Source organism: Balaenoptera musculus, chromosome 20, assembly GCF_009873245.2.
Source record: "Balaenoptera musculus isolate JJ_BM4_2016_0621 chromosome 20, mBalMus1.pri.v3, whole genome shotgun sequence".
NCBI classification, from domain to species: Eukaryota; Metazoa; Chordata; class Mammalia; order Artiodactyla; family Balaenopteridae; genus Balaenoptera; species Balaenoptera musculus.
In genome coordinates, this window is record NC_045804.1 from 32,975,847 (window position 1) to 32,996,380 (window position 20,534).

Consider the following 20,534-nt stretch of genomic DNA (forward strand, 5'->3'; position numbering starts at 1 on the left):
AGTGTTTAAAAGTCCACTCAGAACACAGAGTAGGGACTTCCCTGGTGGCCCACTGGTAAGATTCTGCGCTCCCAGTGCAGGGGGCCTGGGTTCAATCCCTGGTCAGGGAACTAGATCCCTCATGCATGCCGCAACTAAGAGTCTGCATGCTGCAACTAAGACCCGGATCACAGAGTAGATCTGGCTTCACTGGCCAGGCCCAAGCCCACACTGGACTTGTAAGGCTCTTGGCACCCTAAGCTCTTGTTTTAGGATCGATTTTTTTTTTTTCCCCCATCATTAATCACATGCAGCTCTTTTTCCACAATAACCACAGCCAAATTGACTTAGTGGAACCAACACTCTTTGTTTTCTTGTTTAGTAAATCTCCCAGAGATTTGCCTTCTTATTTAGCAGAAGGCTCTAGACTGCAGTGACTGCACTGGTCATCATGCTTGGGTGTGAGACCGTTACTTCTCCAGAGGTAAGCTGTTCTGAGAAGCTGCCTGCTTCTCTGGGAGAAGGAAGAAATCTTTTTAGAACCTGGACAGACCAGGTGAATGCTGCAGCCTTGTGGGGCTGTGGCACGTGCCTGCCTTGAGCTCTGTGTGACCACTCGGCAGCCAGCCAGCCTGCATCTATTTCCCAGCAAATGGACCTGCTAAAAATAAGCAGGCAGCTATTCAGTGCCACCAGATTCAAAATAGCCAGGTCTCCTCCCCACCAATGCTAGGCCCGGCTCTGCATTCTTCTGTGAGGTTTTTCCTGCCGGCGCCTGAGTGTCCTGGGCCTGGGGTGGGAGGCCTTCTGGGGGAGGAGGCCGTCTTCGTTAGTGAGTGAGTGTGAAGGCCGTTAGACCTCCAGTGTTAAATGCCACTTACATCTTCAGAGGTTCAGGTTTAAAAAAGAAAAAAAAAAAACCACATGCACACAAAACCAGGGCAAAGAGAGCAGCTCATGAGTCTGTGCCCAGAGAAGGAAGGTAGCAGTGGGCCTCGTGAGGGCTGCAGCTGTGTGTGCGAGTGAAGGCCAGCCCCGTCAGGCTTCAGGGAAGGTGGGTGCGTCCTGCACCAGCTGTCCAGGCCCATCAGACCAGGTAAAGCAGGGAAAATGGCGCCATACCGATGCACAAGTCCGTCTGAGTGAATTGGCTCAGGTCGGGCCCTTCGAAGTTGAAGGGCCGAGGAAGTGAGGGACTCTTCTTGACTGGTGAGAAGCGGGGCTCTCCGTGAGGTGCCCCCGGGCCGCCGCGCCCTTGGTGAAACCCACTAGCCTCCTGAACCCGCCACCTTTGGGCGGGGTGTGTGCTGTTCCCGGCGGCTCCTGGCTCTGTTCTCGGTGGAGCTGGCTCCTGAGACGACTCACAGTCCCCTGGTTGCTAGGGAAAAGTGAACGAGCCCCGCGTTCTCCTTCTGTCTGGGGCTCTCACACCTCTTTTCTCAAGCGCCTGGAGCTCTCCCTGTCCCGGTGGGCGTGGAGAAGAGGGGCCGCCGCTGCTCCTCACGTAGAAGCAGCGGCTCCTGGTGCCTCAGCTCCAGTCCCTGGGGTGAGTGCTGGGCACCGGGATCAGGTGGGACATTCAGGGTTCTGTGGGGTGGGTGACACTGCTTCACGGTGGCAGTGTCACCCGCCTTCTCTGAGGCCCTTCTGGCACAACAACGGGGTATTTGTCTGGCTTGGAAATGCAGAAAGTGTTTCCTGAGCTGTCATTAGCTGAGTAGCCTGTTGGGGGGCTGGGGGGGCTATAGATGGTGGATCTGGGGGCTTGAGCCTCAGTCCCTTGGGGACCGAGCTCGGCTGGCAGGGTTAGTTGGGCAAGTGGCAGCGGTGTCCCTGGGCTACAGAGCAGCAGGCAGGGAGCACGTGTCATGGCCCCAGGCGGCTGGTTCTGTGCGTTCAGTCTGAACTAGGACTGGGAACGGAACAGATGAGGTGGCAGGAGGTGGCCCGGGAGGCCCGGGACACAGTGGGCTGTGGTCTGGGTCGCGGTGTGGATCTCCTGGAGTGCAGAACCAAAGCTAGACTGGTGGTTTGTGTTGGGCCTCTGCCTTATTGTACTGTAGCCAACTTCTGAGATCTTGGGGGTGGGATGGGGACACCTGCTGGAGAGCAGACCCCTGTGATCAGCTTTTAGTTCCAAAGTGGGGGGTGGGTGGGGGCTTCTTCCAGCTATTTTGAGGAGCAGTTTACATCTTGGTAACAACTCCCCCCTTACACACACACACACACACACACACACACACACACACACCAATGTAAGTCTGTGGCCTTGGGTCCTTGGTGTGTAAAGTGAGGAGACTGCCCCCTATGGGTAGTTAAGACATAGGATTCTTTTTCTTCCTCTCCATCCCATTCCATTTAATCTTTTACCTGAGAGCAGAGAATTGCTAGAATACTATGGGAATCACAACTCTAAGCCCTGCTGAAATGGGATTAGAATAATAAGGAATTAGAATATAACTTTACTGACGAGAAGAAAACCTGTGTTCAGACCCCAGCCCCACTTCCTGTTGCACGTGATCTGTTGGGTGGGACTTGATTTCCCGATAACGGGCCACGGACAGACTGCCTTATCCTGAGTGTGCCCGTCCCCCATAATCTCTTTTCCTTCTCAAATTTCTTTTTATTTATTTATTTATTTATTTAATGTGAAGGACATTGAACAGAAAGCAAATCTCTATAATCTACCACCACCTTTTTGCGGGTGTGTGCAGGTTGTTACAGAACAGTGATTTCCCCAACTTGACTGCACATTGGAATCACCCGGGTTGAAAAAAAAAAAAAAAAACCCAGTGCCCAGGTCTCACCCTCAGATTCTGATGTAATTGATCTGGGTGCCACTGTGAGATTTTTAAAAGCTTCCCAAGTGATGCTGATGGGCAGCCAAGTTGGAGAATCTCTGTTAAAGAAATTTAAAAATCTCTCTTTCCAAAAGGAAAAAGGGAAGACTATCTCTATTTGCAGATAAGGAAAAAAACAAGTTTGGGAAGGTTTGTAGGATACAAGATCAATGTACAAACCTTCCCCTCTTCCACAGCTGAAAGGCTTGGTATGGCTCCTTCCCAGTTTTTCCATGGGATTATGTGGACATAGACATCACATACCCACAGTGGTCTACAGCTTTTATTTTCTGTATCACGGCAATTTTTCCATGTCAGTACGTGAGAATCAGCTTCGTTCTCCAAAACTGGTATGACCATGGAGTCTACAATAGATTTAGCAGCCATTGCTTCGAGTCTTGTTTCAAATGATACCCCAGTGAGCACTCTTATATAGACCTCTGCCTGTGGTTTTTTTTTTAAGGAAAGATTCCAGGTGTGGGATTTTTGGGTCATAGGGTAGGGTCATCAAGGTGTTTTGTTTTGTTTTTTTAAATTGGGGTATAGTTGTTTTACAGTGTTGTGTTAGTTTCTGCTGTACAGCAAAGAGGAGTTAAGTTCCCTGTGCTATATAAGGCAGGTTCTCATTAGTTACCTATTTTGTACATAATAGTGTATATATGTCAATCCCAATCTCCCAATTCATGCCACCCCACTCCTTTCCCCCCTTGGTGTCCATTCATCTGTTCCCTACACCTGTGTCTCAATTTCTGCCTTGCAAACAGGTTCATCTGTACCGTTTTTCTAGATTCCACATATATGTGTTAATATGCGCTATTTGTTTTTCTCTTTCTGACTTACTTCACTCTGTATGACAGTCTCTAGGTCCACCCACGTCTCTACAAATGACCCAATTTTGTTCCTTTTTATGGCTGAGTAATATTCCATTGTATATATGTATCACATCTTCTTTATCCATTCGTCTGTCGATGGGCATTTAGGTTGCTTCCATGACCTGTAATTAGTGCTGCAGTGAACATTGGGGTGCATGTGTCTTTTTGAATTATGGTTTTCTCAGGGTATATGCCCAGTTGTGGGATTGTTGGGTCATATGGTAATTCTGTTTTTCTATTCTACTGTTCTCCATAGTGGCTGTATCAATTTACATTCCCACCAACAGTGCAAGAGGGTTGGTTTCCTTTTCTCCACACCCTCTCCAGCATTTATTGTTTGTAGATTTTTTGATGATGGCCATTTTGACTGGTGTGAGGTGATACCTCATTGTAGTTTTGATTTGCATTCTCTAATAATTAGTGATGTTGAGCATCTTTTCATGTGCCTCTTGGCCATCTGTATATCTTCTTTGGAGAAACGTCTATTTAGGTCTTCTACCCATTTTTTGATTGAGTTATTTGTTGTTTTGATATTGAGCTGCATGAGCTGTTTGTATATTTTGGAGAGTAATCCTTTATCCATTGATTCATTTGCAAATATTTTCTCCCATTCTGAGGGTTGTCTTTTCGTCTTGTTTATGGTTTCCTTTGCTGTGCAAAAGCTTTTAAGTTTCATTAGGTCCCATTTGTTTATTTTTGTTCTTATTTCCATTACTCGAGGAGGTGGGTCAAAAAATAGGGCCATCAAGTTTTAAGAGGGGTACAAGCTTCTCCTTTCCTTGGCCTGTACAATGCCTCGTCTGCACAGACTCATTAAAGTGGGTTCTAGATTTAATGTGGAGTAGAACCTGAGTTCAACCTCTTGGCTGGGTGACCTTGAGTTACTTTAACCTTTAGGATGGTAATACATATTCCAGACCCGGTGGTTGAGGATTAAGCGATGCAAGGGAAAGCATCTAGTGAGGTTCCGTGTTTGAATCTGAAGCTCTAAGGTAGCATCGTTGAAGTTTTCTGCCTGAAGGGATTAATACAGTCTTCTGAGCCCTGGCCATTGTTTAACTCTGCTTTGTATTTTCCAATCCCATTGCTTCATCTTCAAATATTAGCAAGAAGGTTTATCTTTACAGATGAAGGAGTTTCTGGAGATGACCCCTCCCACCCCTCCCCGACCCCCTCACTTTGGAGCAGAACACTTTTCCTCGATTCCTTCACAAGCGGTCATGTTGCTTGTGAATCCTTTGCTGGTCTTGTTCAGTGGTCTGGGGTAGGGCTGAGATACTGTATTTATAGCAGGTTCTCAGGTGATGCTCAGTGCTTCTGGTCCATAAACTGCACTTTGAGAAGCAAAGTCTCCAGGACTTTTTTTTTTTTTTTTTTTTTTGTTGCAGTGGTTGAACTTTTGTTGCCTTGCCTGAACATTAGAACCACCACCTGGGAAACTCTGTGCTCTGGTTTTTCCCGAGAACATTGATACAAGTAAATTAAACATTGACATAAGTAAATAAGAGTTGTTAAAGCATTTACATTCATCTCTGCAACAAAGCACAAACCAAATTGAGTAATTCACCATATCAGTGGAGGATTTTTGGTTTTAAGAAGACTTAACAGTTTTTGCAAACAATAAAATTTGCTGTATGGGAGGCAGAGGATACAAGTGTGTATTCTAGAATAAGTTTGTCACATACCTCTAATGAGAGCTAACCCTGCTTTACAAGGATTAACACGTATCTCAAGTGATCTTATACCAGCCATCCTTTACAAGGTGTGTCCCCATCTTACAGGTGAAAAAAACAGTTCCCTGTCTCCTTTACGTGTCTACCGCCTTCGTCTAGGCTCTTATTTCTGCTTACCTGGATCTAACGGACTAGGTCTTCAGCTTTCTTTCGCTTGATATACTCTTTGTCCTGCTCCCAGAATAAGCTAGAAACACAGTTCGGTGTGTGTGCCTTGCAGACCAAAGCTGGTTCTCTGTTGTCTACAGGAAAAAGTCCAGACTCTGCAGCGGGTGCAGGACCCTCATCGAGCCCACTAAATGACTTGACTCTCAAACATGACCCTGTCTCCACGCCACTGTGTGTTTTACTGGTCCCTCACCTTGGAGTATCCCCTGTCCTTTTTCTGGGAGGGCTGCGTTGTGTCTTTGTTGCTGCGTGTGGGCTTTCTCTAGTTGCAGTGAGAGGGGGCTACTCTTTGTTGCGGTGCGCAGGCTTCTCATTGCAGTGGCTTCTCTTGTTGCGGAGCACAAGCTCTAGGTGCACCAGCTTCAGTAGTTGCAGCATGTGGGCTCAGTAGTTGTGGCACATGGGCTTAGTTGCTCCGCGGCATGTGGGATCTTCCTGGACCAGGGCTCGAACCCACGTACCCTGCATTGGCAGGCAGATTCTTAACCACTGTGCCACCAGGGAAGTCCTCCCCTATCCTTTTAAAACTCTTACTCATCCTCTGTTCTGACTTTACTGCTGCGAAACTACTATTTCATTGACTCATGATTTTGGGGGTGCATGCGAGAGACATGTACATGTGGATTCCATTGGTATTTAAAAATGCTCCAACACCATCTGAATAGATAAGTGTTCTGGGAGTTTAGAGAACTAAAGCACTAAACATAACTAGTCCCTTGGGGGAACATAGGGAGAATTTGGCATCAAGAAGTGAGGCAGGAAGGGATTTGGTTTCCAGAGAAGGCTCAGCTTGTTCCAAGGGAGTGTGCGTGGATGAGGGAGCAGGAGTGGGGGGAGGTGTGTCTTCCTGCCCACCCACCTCCAAGGATCACCCAGGGTCAGGGAGAGTGGGGGAGCAGAGGCTCTGCCGTCACCTCTTGGCTGTCTTTGCTGTGCAGTCATATCAGGATCCTCTTACCTGGCTCTCATAGCATCCTCTTCTCTCTCCTGTTCTCGCAGATATAATTGCTTCAGGCCTCCAGGATGGCGATCCAGTTCCGCTCACTTTTCCCCTTGGCACTGCCTGGAGTGCTGGCGCTCCTTGGCTGGTGGTGGTTTTTCTCTCGTAAAAAAGAGCACATCAGAAGCCACAACAAACAGATGGGGACCAGCGCTGTGAAGCTGAGGGCTGGCCCTGCCGCGGAGGAAGCGGTCCCCGTGGAGGACCCGTCTCCCGGAGCAGCGGCCCCGCCCCCCGGTGCCGCCCAGCCGCCTGAGAGGGAGCTCCCCACCGCCAGCAAGCCCCCTGGGGAGCCGCCCGCCCTGCTGCGGGCACACCCGGCCTACCGGCGATCAGAGTCCTCGCGCGGCCTTCCCAGCACCGCGGACACGAGGTTTCGTCCAGGACCACGCAGAGAGGACAGTGCAAGGATGGAGCTCGCTCTGACGGGTGACGAAGCTACGTCTGCTCCTCTAGAGTGTCCCCTGCCGTCCCCAAAAGGCGTTCCGTTCCCCCACGAAGCGGCTGAGGTGTGTAATCGAGAGACCGTGATGGGCAGGCCGGCAGGGTGGCGCCGGCAGGGCCCGCCTGCAGCCCCCGCAGAGAAGGTGGGCCCCGGGGAGAAGACCAGGGAGATGGGTGGCGCCGAAGGCACAGGTGACGCGGTGATGGGAGAAAACATGCTGGAAGAAGGTCCCGTGTCCCGGGAGCAGGGCCCCGAGTTGCCGAGCAGCAGAGCCCCCAGCCTGGCTCCCTTGGGAGGAGGGGGAGAGAAGGGGAGGAGCAGCCTGCTGGCGGTGGGCGAGGACCCCGTGGGGCAGTTGCTGAGTAGCTTCGTGGAGTCGGCCCACGCGGAGCTGGTGACGCCCGATGAGACGCCAACGCCCCGGGTCAGGGGGAGCAGAGGCTGGGACGGAGACTTCAGCCGCGAGCTGGGCAAGGAAGAGACCTTGGACAAAAACGAGAAGGTCGAGCAGGCTGCCTTCCAGATCATCTCCAAAGTGATCTTGGAGGCCACTGAGGAGGTGCTGACCACCACGATGGGCAGGATCGCGGGTCGGATGTATCAGGCCTCGGCTGCTCAGCCCCAAGGGCCGAAGGAGGAGGAGAGCTGTGCCCGAGCCAACCAGAAAACTGCCCTGGGCCAGCGTGCCGCGGAGCCTGCTCTGGCCACAGCGGAGGCAGCCACGGGCCCGGTGGGCTCCGCCCTCCCCTCCGCAGACCTGCTGGCAGAGGATCTGCCGCCACCAAAGACCTACGTGAGCTGCCTGACCAGCCCTCTGTCCAGCCCCACCAAGGACAGGAAGCCAAAGAACTCCACACACCACATCTCCCTGGCCGCCCGCCCTCCACCGGCTGCCCCGCTTGGAGAGTCACTGGACGAGGCAAGCATCCTGGCAGAAGATGCCGCTTGTGTCACCTGCATGTCCAACAACGGCCAGGGTGTCCCCTCAGTGGCCTCCTCTGGGCAGTGCTCAGATTCTGTCAGCACTTTGGGGCTCGAAGACTCTTGTACAGAGACCACCTCCAGCCCCAGGGACGAGGCTACCACCCCGCTGCTGCCAGAAAGTACTGTGCCCTTCAGCAACGGGGTGCTGAAAGGGGAGCTGTCGGACCTGGGGGCTGAGGATGGATGGACCGTGGATGCGGAAGCAGATCATTCGGGAGGTAGGAGGGCCTGGGGTGTCCCTCAGAGGACCAGGGGGTCTCCCTTTATTTGGTCGGGAAAGGCAGCCGGCCTGCAGAAAGTCGGGGTACGGCATAGAGCTGGTGGGTAACTGCGAAGTTAAGCTGCCCTGAACCCCAAAGCCACGGGAGCTGTAACTTGGTTCTTCAGCCAGGGACCCTTCCCAGTCCTTCCGAAGGAACCAGCTCAAAGTTGGGTTCACCCGTTAACCTAAGTGTGTCTCTCTGTCCTAAACGCTAACCTCGTAAATAGCTTTTTTTAAAAAAAAAAGGAGAGGCCTCCTCAGCTTTAATTCCCTTGAGTACCAAGAATGGGTAAGCTTTTTTAATGATTTATTTCCTTTTAATCATGTGCTTGTTCCCATGTCTTCGCCTGCTTTCCTTCTCCAGAAGCTCTTTCGGGGTAAGTGCCCAGAGAATGGCCACAGCCTTGAATCCTTGCGGGAGGCTCGCGCCTTCTTGCGTGTTGCTGTCACCTATTCCTTCGCAGAGAACCTCAGCCCATTTCCTTTCTGTGCAGCTGCAGTTCCACCCCCGGGAAAGGGGCACTTTGGTAACGAAGTGTCCACTGGGTTTTTCGAGTGCTGACCCCAGCGTAGACAGTTCAGACCGCTAACTTACAGGTCAGCAGCTCCTGACCCTGGTTTTGCAGCTTCCCTGGGGTATTTTCATCTATCTCACGGAACGAGGCCATGGATTCCCTCTGTGGGTATCCAGCTTGCTTGTCCTGGAGCCACTCCCTGCCGTTTCAGCTCCAGGAAGGTTGGGACTCTTGGGAATTTTACTGCTTTCAGCAGCATCTGGTGTGTACCACACACCTGTAAGATGCTATTGTTGATTAAGACACTACTGTTTTGTGTGTACCTGTAAAGGAAAAAAAAATGCTACTGCTCATGAGTGTAGGAAGCCAGAGACCGTAAGATGCACCCAACTTCAGGGATGTTAAAATGTTTTAAAATTATTTTAAAGCATCTTAAAATGGGTGAAAATCTTTTAGGAATAAAGGAGTTTTTCCCTTTGCCTCTTGCCCCTCAGCCTCACCATGCTGACTCCAGTTTGATTGTAGTAGCTACTCAGATGTGTCCAGGCTGCAGGGGAGAGAGTGGTGAGCAGGGGGGCGTGGGCATGGCAGGTGGGAGCATGGTGGAGCCACCCACTGAGCACTAGCTGTGCCCGGCTCCAGGCTCGAGCCTTCCAGCATTCTCCCGCAGTAGCCCTGCCTTGGGCGCGAGGAAGTCAAAGCTTAGAGTGGCCCAGGGACCACCCAGCTGAGTGGAGCCGGCCTTGCCGGAGTCCTGGTGTGGTTGGAGCCGTCTCTAGGTGTCACTGGGGTGACCGGCCCGTCCTGTTCTGTCGGGCAGCGGCTGGGGGCTGTGTACGAGCCGAGCCCCGCGTCAGCCGCCTCCGGTTCTAGCAGGTCGGCTAAGCAGGCTTCTCTCCGAAGGGGTGGTGTTCCCTGCGTGAAGCCCGTCTGAGCCCCCGGGGTTGAAGGAGTCACTTTGCGGTGACTCGTCCTTAGCTGGCAGCAACGCCTGCCTCCTCGGCATCCAGGTAGAATGTGGATTGCTCGGCAGAGGATCATGTCCGTCCAGGGTTTGGAGAAACCATGTGGAAAATAACCTAGTTAGTAGACTCTCAGGGGTGATCTCCTTCTGGCAGTTGAGTCTTCCATATTTAAGCCAGAGCCACTTCTCTGAAGCTGGTCTGGCCCCCGTTTTCCTGTGATGGGCCCCTTGGCACACCCCGCATGGGAATAGGGTGGCCCCTGTCGGAGCCAGTCCTGCTCCCCGCTCTCTCCTCTCGGGACCGAGCTTTTGCTCCGGTTTTGAGCGGGGGTCCAAGACCCACCCTGAGCCCAGAAGAGCATTCAGAGGGGCACGAGTCAGGCCTAAGCAGAGGGAAGGGGGGCCTCCTTCAGTCACCTTCTCTGGCAGGGCCCTGTCCGGGATGAGGGCGATGGAGGACTGTCTCTAGCTCTGCTTGGCTGAAGGCCACCGCTTGTGTGCACAGGCCTGGGGCCTTGGGGACCAGGGGCCCTTCGTCTGAGGGGCTGCATAGTTGGAAGGGTGCGGACCAGCTGTGACGGGTTGGTCTCCATGGGGGCCTGAACCTCCTTCCAGCTGCTGAGACCGTGGGACCTGCTGGCCCCCCCTCCCCCCACACCGCCCCGTGGACCCCCCTTCCTGGGCCAGCGTCGGTCTCTTCCCAGTTCACCACTTGTCTCTGCTCCAGCAGCTGTGCTGGGCGCGGCTGCCAATTAAGCAAGTGGGACTGCAAGTGACAGGCTAAAATTAGGTGTCTCTACACCCCCAGGCCTCCTTTCATTGGGGCTGTTCTGAGCCTTCTAGACTGCGAGTTGACAGTCGCCTGCCAAGTTTGAGGGAGGGGGCATGGGGCGGGGGCCTCCCAGGAATGCGAGTTTGGAAGTTGGATGTTATTAACTGGTCTGGCTGGTGTCTGTGCGTGTTGCTTCCTCCCCTGCAGGTTCGGACGGGAACAGCATGGATTCGGTGGACAGCTGCTGTGGCCTCAGGAAGCCTGACGGTTTCCAAAATGCCCAGGCAGGCTCCCATCCCAAGAAGGTCGACCTCACCGTCTGGGAGATCGAGGTGCCTAAGGTAAGGGCTGCGAGCTCTCGGTGCCCCCAGGCGCAGCGTCATCGGGCTGGGGGCAGGGGTCTGAGGGAGGGGCCGTAAACCAGAAGAAGCCCCCGGGGAGCCAGAGGCTGAAGGGATGGGAGCGCTCCACTTCGCCAGGGTCCAGAGAGCTTCCTGCAGAGTGAAATCCCTCCAGCTGCCTTCAGGAGCATCCTCTTCAAACTCGCAGGCCTGCTCCCCTCCTCTGGGGCTTTTCTTTTGGTTCTGGGGCTGAGGTCTGTTTGGAGATGCCAGCAAGACCAGACTGAGGGCAGGGGCCGGCCAGGAGTCCCCTCACTGTGCCCTGCTCATGCTCTCCAACGCAGAGTGTGTTTTACAATTGAGCACAGCATACATCTGTATCTTAGAGGGCTTGAGAAGTATAGCAGTGTAGGAAGAAAATAAAAATCAGCTCTAATTCTACCCTTGAGAGTGACTGGGAAGACTTTTATTTCCTTCTCATCTTGCACCCTGTGGTTTTTAAACAAAACTAAGATTATGTTGCTTTAATTAATGCTTTTAAATATTTAACAATTTAGTTTTCCTGTGTTGTTCTTTGAAAATGTAATTTTAACTGCATTATACATTGTGTGAATGTCAATTTACTTCACCAGTCCCCCAGTTCCAGGCTGCTCGAGTGGTTTCTCTAGCTTCTTTTCTAACTTACATCTTACTAGCTTGATTGTGGTGTTTGTCTCTGGGGCTCAGAAATAATTGGCCAACTGCATTCTCCTGAGGCTCTTAGCCTCCCACCGAGGTGGAGACTTGGATTGGTTTGAACTCGGGGTCTAGGGGGCTGCTCTGCCCTGCGGTTCTGGCTCCCTCAGCTGTTTCTTCCCCTGGTGACCCTCATGGCAGTCCTGCCCTCTTCTCCTTCAGTGGTTGCAAAGGGCACACCCAGGCAGCTCTGGGTGAGGAGTGACCACGTCCCTAGCAGCTCCTCGGGGTGGGGTCGTTGGGGAATGTTTCAGGGCTTGTCTTACACTGTGGCTAAGTTTGGCTCCTCTGGCCTGCGGGGCACCTGTGTTCTGGAGTTGGCAGCAGGAGCCCAAGGGTTCTTTCATAGACCTGTATTTTCAAATCGAGCCTCTTCTTCGGACCTGAGCAGACTTGGAGAGGTGGATGACTTGTAAATCAAACTTTGTGCTAGTGAAACATCTATCTCACAGTGTGGATCTGGGAGGAGAAAATAACTGCCTTTGCAGCTTCTGAATATGGGCCCCACTGTCGGGGATGAAATGGAAACTGCCGAGGCCTGGAACCATACTGCCTAGTTCAGCCGCTTAGTAGCTGTGTGAGCTTGGGCGAGTTACTTAACCTCTCTGGGTTTGTTCCCTCAACTGTAAAATGGTGATAAACACATGCTGTTTGTTTCATACATTTACTCTGAGTAAATGTAAGTGCTTAGAACCGTGCCTGGCAAGTGAGTGCTGACGTGTTAACAGATACTATGTTCGAGTCTGACCTGGTATAAAACAAAGGCAGGTCTTGGGGATGCAGGGAATTGATTTCTCATTAAGTTCTCATCTTTCTTTCTCTCTGGAAGCACCTAGTTGGTCGGCTGATTGGCAAGCAGGGACGGTATGTGAGTTTTCTGAAGCAGACATCTGGTGCCAAGATTTACATCTCAACCCTGCCATACACCCAGAACATCCAGATCTGCCACATAGAAGGTCAGTGGCAGCTGCTGCCCTGTGTTTAGTTTTCTTACCTGAAATGTAAGTAACTTGAAGCATTTGAGTCCCAGTTGCTCCCCTTTTGGAATTTAAGCCTCTGAATGGAAAGCCCTGCTTCTCACCCTAGGTGAAGGGAGTGGGGCTTCCCTTTACCCTCATCTCCACTTCTGGTGCTTGAAGGAGACTCGGGTCCCCCCCAAGTCTGGTCTTCTGGTCAGGAAAGGTGTGGGCACTCGGGCAGGCCAGGGGTCCTGGGTTGATGGTGGATGAAGGCCGGGCCTCCCTGTCTGCTAGGCTTCTGTTACCTTGAGTGTAGTCACAACAACAGAGGTCTCGTTTGAAAGGTCAACAGGCGTCAAGCTTCTTTAGATGCCTTTCATCCTAAGGCGAGGCCGGGCTTTTTTTTTTTTTTTTATAAATTTATTTATTTATTTATAGATGTGTTGGGTCTTCGTTTCCGTGCGAGGGCTTTCTCTAGTTGTGGCAAGTGGAGGCCACTCTTCATCGTGGTGCGTGGGCCTCTCACTATCACGGCCTCTCTTGTTGCGGAGCACAGGCTCCAGACGCGCAGGCTCAGTAGCTGTGGCTCACGGGCCCAGTTGCTCCGCGGCATGTGGGATCTTCCCAGAGCAGGGCTCGAACCCGTGTCCCCTGCATTGGCAGGCAGATTCTCAACCACTGCGCCACCAGGGAAGCCCAGGCCGGGCATTTTGGCACATTAAAGATGTACCTGAACTCTAGGAAAAGTCCCGTGCAGTGGGAGGTGTGCCTGAGTTCACTTTTGCTGTTTGTCTTACCCCTGTGACTGTGTCCTGCTCCCCACACCCCACTCAGGCTCTCAGCATCATGTGGACAAGGCACTGAGCTTGATTGGGAAGAAGTTCAAGGAACTGAACCTCACCAACATCTACGCTCCGCCACTGCCTTCTCTGGCACTGCCTTCTCTTCCAATGACTTCCTGGGTGAGCATGCTCCTGGGGGCCGGGGCTGCCTGTGCCCCTTTCCCCCGACCTGCCCCAAACAGGAGACTCCCAGGACCGTGGGCCAGGAAGGCCGGGAGCGCACTGGTGCCTGTGCCCTCTCACCTCTGCCCTCCACCAGTCAGTTCTGCTTCTAGCCTGTGTTCTCTGGATCGGGTTGAGGGCCGGAGTGCTGGTAGGAAGCCACAGGCCTCTCGGTCCCTGCTTGGAAGGACCACTCTCCCCTGGCTCTGCCGCCTGGGCACCCTTTGTGTTTTCAGGGCATTTGCCTAGAAAGGATTATAAGTCTGTCCAGACTGGGTGTGTGCAGGCTGGCTCGGGACTCCTTAAAGCTGGTGCTGTGTCCTGGGTCACCTCTGAGACCTGGTTGGGACCCACCGTTTTGGGCTCGAACGGGCTCTTGCTGTGTCGTTGTTCCTTCCTCCTAGTTGAGCCAGGTCTAGCGGTGGCCCTGGCGAAGGATCCCCTTCGCCTTCCTGCCTCGCGGGAGGTTCCTGGGTCATAAAGGAGAAGAACCCCTGCCTCCGCCCGCACCCCGGAAGCCCTGGCAGAGGGGGAGCGGGCGCATCGGGGGCCCGCGTGCTGGGGCTGCAGGCTCTCTGGGGCCTGTCCCCCTTCTCTGCTGTGTGCCCCCAGCCCTGTTGAGCCCTGTCTCACCGGGAGTGGAGCTGTAGGGTTCTGAAGGCCGAGAACACTGCATTTCACAGGTGGAGTGAATGTGCAGCTCCAAGCAAATGGCCTCTCTGGATTTTGTTTAGGGGAGGGTATCTTCCTCCTTCCAAAGACCCTTGTGCTTTGCGGGAAGAGGTGAATGTCCCTTTCCTTTCCCATGGGTATTTGGGAATGGGCTGAACCCCACTCCATGCTTCACTTCTGAATCATAGGGTTTTTCCCACGAGGTTCAACCCCAGACCCACTCTTTTTTTAAGTAATTGAGTGGTTGGTGAGGCTTCCTCCCCTCCCTTGTGCTCTGTGGCTGGGTGGGACCGGAGAGGTGCCTCTCAGCCAGCAGCACTGAGAGGACGGGGGCGGGAGCAGGGGGGAGGCACAGAACTCCCAGCCAGTGGCTCTTTTTGTGGCCACCTGGCTGGGAGGTGGAGTAGATGCCCTACTGTGTCCAGCGCACCTGGATGTTGCCTTAGTATCAGGGAAGCTAGTGCCTTAGGGACAGTTTTTTTTTTTTTTGAGAGACCGATCTTGGCCTCTTCTAGGGTCTTTAACATGGGACCTCGCACCGAGCAAACCTACATTCCGAATCCCAGAGTGGGAATGAGTTGGGAGGACGTCTGTTGAGAGTCGAGAAGAACAAATGACTCGGACTATGCAGACCTTGACAGTGGACCTGACCTCAGGCCGCTGCTTGCTGGTAGAAAGGCAGAGCAGAGAGATGCTGTCAAACCGGAACTCCTGGGGTCAGCTGCCGGTCCCAGTGAGCTAGCTGGCTAAGGGGTCCGAGGGCCGGTCTACCTCTTACTCTTGTTCTCAGTGGCCATCTCATTCCTGTTTGCCTTCCCTGGCTCTTATAGACTCTTGAAGAGGCGAGGGAGGGAAGTTGTGCCCAGGCCAGTGGGAGACGGGACGTTCCATCCACAGCTGGCTCCTGGGAGCCTCTCTGCCCAGCTGAGCTGAGGCCGCCTCTAGTGGTTACCTGTGGTATTGCAGGGCAAGGGCCACAGTGGAGCCAAACACTGACTGCACGGCTAAAATAGTTTTCCTTGAACCTCTGTCATCTGGGTGCCATGTTGCTTTGGGTAGTCATGCCTTTTTCAAAGATGTGCCAGTTCAGAGACTTGCCCTGGGGCCTCAGTGCTTATCCCAGACATGAGAAGAGTTGCCGCAGTGCTCACTACCCCTCTCCTCTCTGCAGCTCATGCTCCCGGATGGCATCACTGTGGAGGTGATCGTGGTCAACCAGGTCAATGCTGGGCACCTGTTTGTGCAGCAGCACACACACCCTACCTTCCATGCGCTGCGCAGCCTGGACCAGCAGATGTACCTCTGCTACTCTCAGCCTGGAATCCCCACCTTGCCCACCCCAGTGGAAAGTAAGTGCTGCCCTGGGGGTCAGAGGGGAACCTGGGCTCTGGCCAGGCTTGGGGAGAAGCGTTGGGGGTCTCCTGTTGTTCTGCCCTTGGTCTTGACCGGGAGGAGGCTGCTCTGGACCCTTCATGGGAACAGCATCCCTGGGTTCTTGCTGTTGGCATGGAGTGTGCTGGGCTGAGTTTCCTGGCGAGCCCAATATGGCGTTTCCATCGGCTGATGGAGGAAAGGGGTCAGAGTAGAGTGTTGGCACCTGGGTTTGGATCCAGCTCTGCTACTTACCTGTTGAGTGGGGCTGATGCCCACTTGATCTAGGAATTGCAGTTGGCTACTGTGTGTGTTAAACATGCACAGTACCTGATGCAGATGCAGGTCCCATAGAAGATCCCCAAGTGCAACAAAGTCCTGTGGTGGGTTGGGTCATCTCTAGTCGACAGGTGAGAAAGTCAGTGACTTGCCCAGGTGGTCCCTGTGCAGGAGCTTCAAGTCAGTGAAGTCAGTGACTTGCCTAGGTGGTCCCTGCACAGGAGCCCTCGTTAGCGGGAATTGAATGTCGAAACGTGTCTAACCCACCCCATCAGGGAGTCCTAACCTGGAGCCCCCAGAGGGCTTTAAGGCGTAAAGAAAACCTTTGAAATTTCGGTAGCACTTTTTTTTTGGTTTTTCTTTTAGAGGAATAAGGATTTCACTTTTGTCAGATTCTCTGATGTTGCTTCAACCCAGAAGTAAAGACCAAACTGGAGGCCAGGAGGTGACTGCGGCAGGGGCTGCCTTTAAGGGTTAGGACACAGTGTGGCCAGCTGTGTCACAGGCCCCCACCCCTGCTACCCCAGGGTGCAGTTGGTGACACTTGGGGGCACTTGCTCTCTGGCCTGGTTGGCTGCCCCGGGCATTAGTGCTCTCAGTACCTTCCTGAAGCAAAGGCCAGAAGAAGTGGGGTTTAGGCCTGGGAGCCTTCTGATGAGCCCTCCATCTGAGCTGTCGTGGGCCAGAGCAGGTGCTAGCAACCAGCCACTGAGATCTGCACTTGGAGGCTCTCTTTTCTTCTGGGACATTCCCTTAAGAGTATAAGGCAGATTTGCTGGTCCATTCCCTGAAGTTTGGAATTTACTTGGTTTATTCCAATTATCTGTGTCTACCTCTGGCTTCAGTAAGTCTCAGAGTAAACAGATGTGGATGAACACTTCTTGGTCTGCGTAGCTTTTTGGGTGGCACAGATGCAAGGCGGGCCAAGTCCCTCCCTTGGGGGATGCTTGCTGTCGCCCTGCCCTGCGCCAGGCCTTTGCATGTGCTCTCGTCCTGCCCTGCAGTAACGGTCATCTGCGCTGCCCCTGGCATGGACGGTGCCTGGTGGCGAGCCCAAGTGGTGGCCTCCTACGAGGAGACCAATGAAGTCGAGATTCGCTACGTTGACTACGGTGGATACAAGAGAGTGAAAGTAGACGTGCTCCGGCAGATCCGGTGAGTCGGGTGTGGTTTCTGCAGAGCTGGAGCCTGGGACGTGGGTTGATTCTTCCCTGCTGCTGCCTACTCTGTTTTAGCAGAGTATGATATAAACAAACTCCATGCTCGCCTCAGCCAGACGGAGCTAGAAAGGCCCGTCTGGTAGAAGAATTCCCCCAAGTGTCATTCGGCGAAAGTGAGGCGGCTTCTCTTTGGGAGCTGGATGCAAGCAGCGCCTCTGAGGCCAGGCCTGCGGCAGGGCGAGCTGGGCGCTGTGGCCTGCTGCCTGCCGTGTGTACCTCCGTGTGGCTTCACCCGGGGTTGTGGGGGTCACGGCGCTAAGCAGAAGGTGACCGTCAGCCCAGAGTGAGTCAGCCGTGAAGTCCGTGTTCAGCTTGTGCCCTTCTTGCCTTTCTAGGTCTGACTTTGTGACCCTGCCGTTCCAGGGAGCAGAGGTCCTTCTGGACAGCGTGATGCCCCTCTCAGGTAACAGGTGGGGCCTCTGGCTTGGGGGGGTGCAGGCAGGTGTTGAAAGTAGGTCTTTCTCTTTGAGACCCTTGTTCTCACCTACAGGGCTTAAGCAAACACAGATGGCTGCCACTCTTCTGATGGACTAGGTCTGGGCGGAAGCCCGAGAACTTGCATTTCTAACAAGTTCTCCAGTGATGTCAGTGCTGCTGGCCCGTGGACCACCCTTCCAGGGCCCGTGGACTCTCCTTCTTCTGTTCTAGACTCTACCCAGGCCTCCAGCTTTGAGAGGCTTCCAACAGAGGCACCTCCCAGAACGTAGTTCATGAGCCGTTCCCGGACCTTAATCCTGCCCCTCCCGTCCTCACTGCCTCTCGCCTTGGGTATGTCCTTGTACAAGGACGTGACCTGTATAATCTGACAAAGAATGTGGTCTGCGTGCCCTGCCCACTTAGAGTCACTGCCTGAATTGGGCTGTGTGGCCAGCTGCCTGGATCTGAGTTCCACCTACATCGCTCTGGGAGCTGGTTGACCTCTGGCCACTGGCCTGTGTCTCCGTGTTCTCGCCTGTAAAGCGTGTTCTTTTTTTTTTTAGAAATTCACGTTCTTTTATTTATTTATTTATGACTGTGTTGGGTCTTCGTTTCTGTGTGAGGGCTTTCTCTAGTTGTGGCAAGTGGGGACCACTCTTCATCGCGGTGCGCGGGCCTCTCACCATCGCGGCCTCTCTTGTTGCGGAGCACAGGCTCCAGACGCGCAGGCTCAGTAATTGTGGCTCACGGGCCCAGTTGCTCCGTGGCATGTGGGATCTTCCCAGACCAGGGCTCGAACCCGTGTCCCCTGCATTGGCAGGCAGATTCTCAACCACTGCGCCACCAGGGAAGCCCTAAAGCGTGTTCTTGATTCGGTGTGAGAGCACATACAACCTTCTCAGTCCACTCGGCCCCCAAATAAGTGGTGGTGGTGGTGGTGATATTTCCGCTGAAGGCAGAGTTTCTGTCCCTTTGGCCCTCCGTCCCCCAGTGGTTGACATGCAGCAGGCACCCCGAGTGTATCCACTTGGAGCCCTGGGGAGGCTTGGGGCTCTGAACCTGGCGTAGGTGTGGCTACGCCCCGTGGAGTTCTTAAGTCCGCGGGAGCGTGTGAAGTCTTCTGCTTGGAAAACACCTGCCAGCTGTGTGAGTGACGAGTACCTCGCCTCAGTGAGAGTCTAAATGCTGCTTTTCCTTCTCCTAAAGATGATGACCACTTCTCACCTGAGGCGGATGCAGCTGTGAGCGAGATGACGGGCAATACAGCACTGCTGGCTCAGGTGTGTGGCTGGGGGGCGCGGGGCAGGCTGGACAGGGTCTGTCTCGGGAGCCTCCGGCCTGGCATCTGCAGTCCCTCCCGGCCTCGCCTAACTCTCTGGGCTTCTTGGGAACCGACTCTTCGGTGCCTGCTTTCCTGTGGCTCACGCCGCGGCTTGGCCGGCAGTCTTTAAGGAGAGGTGCGTGGCGTAGCTCTTAGACGTGCTGTGGAGGGTTTTGTTTTTGTTTTTTTCAGGTGACGAGTTACAGTCCAGCCGGCCTTCCTCTGATTCAGCTCTGGAGCGTGATTGGAGACGAGGTGAGTTCTGTCCTCCTTCCCCTTTTAACGTCCAGAGACGCGGTTGGTGGCCACAGTTGGGAGTAATGCTAGTGTCATCTTAGTGGGTAGAGGCCGGAGATGCTGCTAAACATCCCACAGGGCACGTGACAGTCCCCACAACAGAATGTCCGTGAGCCTTCCTGGACCTTGTCCATTTGGGTTTTCCCCTTCATCTCCTGGTCCTAAAGCCTAGATTTCCTCAGCCTATTGGAAAGGCTGTTTGCATGCTGACAGAACCTGTAAGTGAATCCCCTGTTGGCCCAGAAGATGAATCAAATTTCCACCCCATGACTCAGGCGCCTGCAGGGGCAGCCTGGGCTGTGAGGGGGGAACCCACGCTGGCTTGGGAAGTGGTCCCTGGTGCCGTGGCCATGCTCTCAAGGGACCTCTCTCTCCTAGGTGGTGTTGATAAACCGGTCGCTGGTGGAGCGAGGACTTGCTCAGTGGGTGGACAGCTATTACTCGAGCCTCTGACCCCGTCCCCACGCCGCTACTGGAGTCTTTTTTGCACTGTTGAAATTGGGCTTGGTACTCAAGGCAAAGACTTTACATCAGAATTATAAACATTTGTCCTCCCCAGAAATCCTTTCTTTCTGTACTGTAGTCATGTTGAGATGTTTCGTCTCTGAGGCAAGGAAAGAACTGTGGGTTCTTTTCAAAGCCATAGATAGCATGGCGTGTAACAAGCCAGTCTGCTTAACCTGGTTACAAGCTGTTTATTTAAAAAAAAAGTGGAAGGAAAACTGTCTCAACTAGGTTGTCCGGCCCCCCTCCATTCCGTTCCTCCCTTATTCCTATTTCCTCCCCTCCCCAAACCCAAACCCCTGTAGCAGACAGGCCAAGGGAGGTGTTGCTTGTGGGGAAGGGTTTCTTTTACCTTTAGAGTCTCTCTTCAGGGAGCAAGACATGAACTGACTGATGGGCATCGATCACTTGTACAGCTTACAAATGAATTTATGATATTTAACCGTTTTTTATAAATTCCATCTAGGTCTCTAAGAAGGCAGACTTTTTAATGCATCTGTAAATACAAAGCAATCATACCTCCAGCCTCGGTCAGTGGGAGAGGGGGGAACTGTTGTCTTGCCAAGCCCGGTTGTAATTTGTAACCATTTTCTATTTGTGCAAACTCTGTAAATATGTTTAAAAAATGTAATTATTTTGTACAAGATACACTGGAGAACAAAGGGAACCCACGGTTTTTCCACATCCCATGTTGTCTGTGAGCAGAAGTTACTTGTGCCGGCTACCGCTGCCCGTCCCAGCTCCCATCGCGTCCTGCGTACCTGACAGCGTGACCGTATGGTATAGGTGTGATCCGGGGATTTTTTTTTTTTTTTTTCTGTACAAATTTGTTTAAAAAAAAAAGAAAAGAAAAAAAAGCAGCTCATTGAATTACCTTGCA

The 20,534-nt window shown here is 53.2% G+C and overlaps 1 protein-coding gene across 2 annotated transcripts in view; it reads left to right on the forward strand.

The window, feature by feature from the left end:
• Positions 1–20,087, forward strand: part of AKAP1 (A-kinase anchoring protein 1) — a 32,900-nt gene extending 12,813 nt beyond the window's left edge. For both annotated transcript variants that reach the window (XM_036837281.1, XM_036837280.1), the window contains exons 2-11: positions 6,592–8,239; positions 10,742–10,875; positions 12,440–12,566; positions 13,404–13,531; positions 15,417–15,594; positions 16,900–17,050; positions 17,451–17,518; positions 18,739–18,812; positions 19,046–19,108; positions 19,529–20,087. In XM_036837281.1, coding sequence (XP_036693176.1) covers positions 6,616–8,239; positions 10,742–10,875; positions 12,440–12,566; positions 13,404–13,531; positions 15,417–15,594; positions 16,900–17,050; positions 17,451–17,518; positions 18,739–18,812; positions 19,046–19,108; positions 19,529–19,603 — 2,622 coding nt within the window. In that variant the 5' untranslated portion in view covers positions 6,592–6,615 and the 3' untranslated portion in view covers positions 19,604–20,087. The remainder of the gene's footprint in view (positions 1–6,591; positions 8,240–10,741; positions 10,876–12,439; positions 12,567–13,403; positions 13,532–15,416; positions 15,595–16,899; positions 17,051–17,450; positions 17,519–18,738; positions 18,813–19,045; positions 19,109–19,528) is intronic.
• The last annotated feature ends 447 nt before the right edge of the window (positions 20,088–20,534 follow it).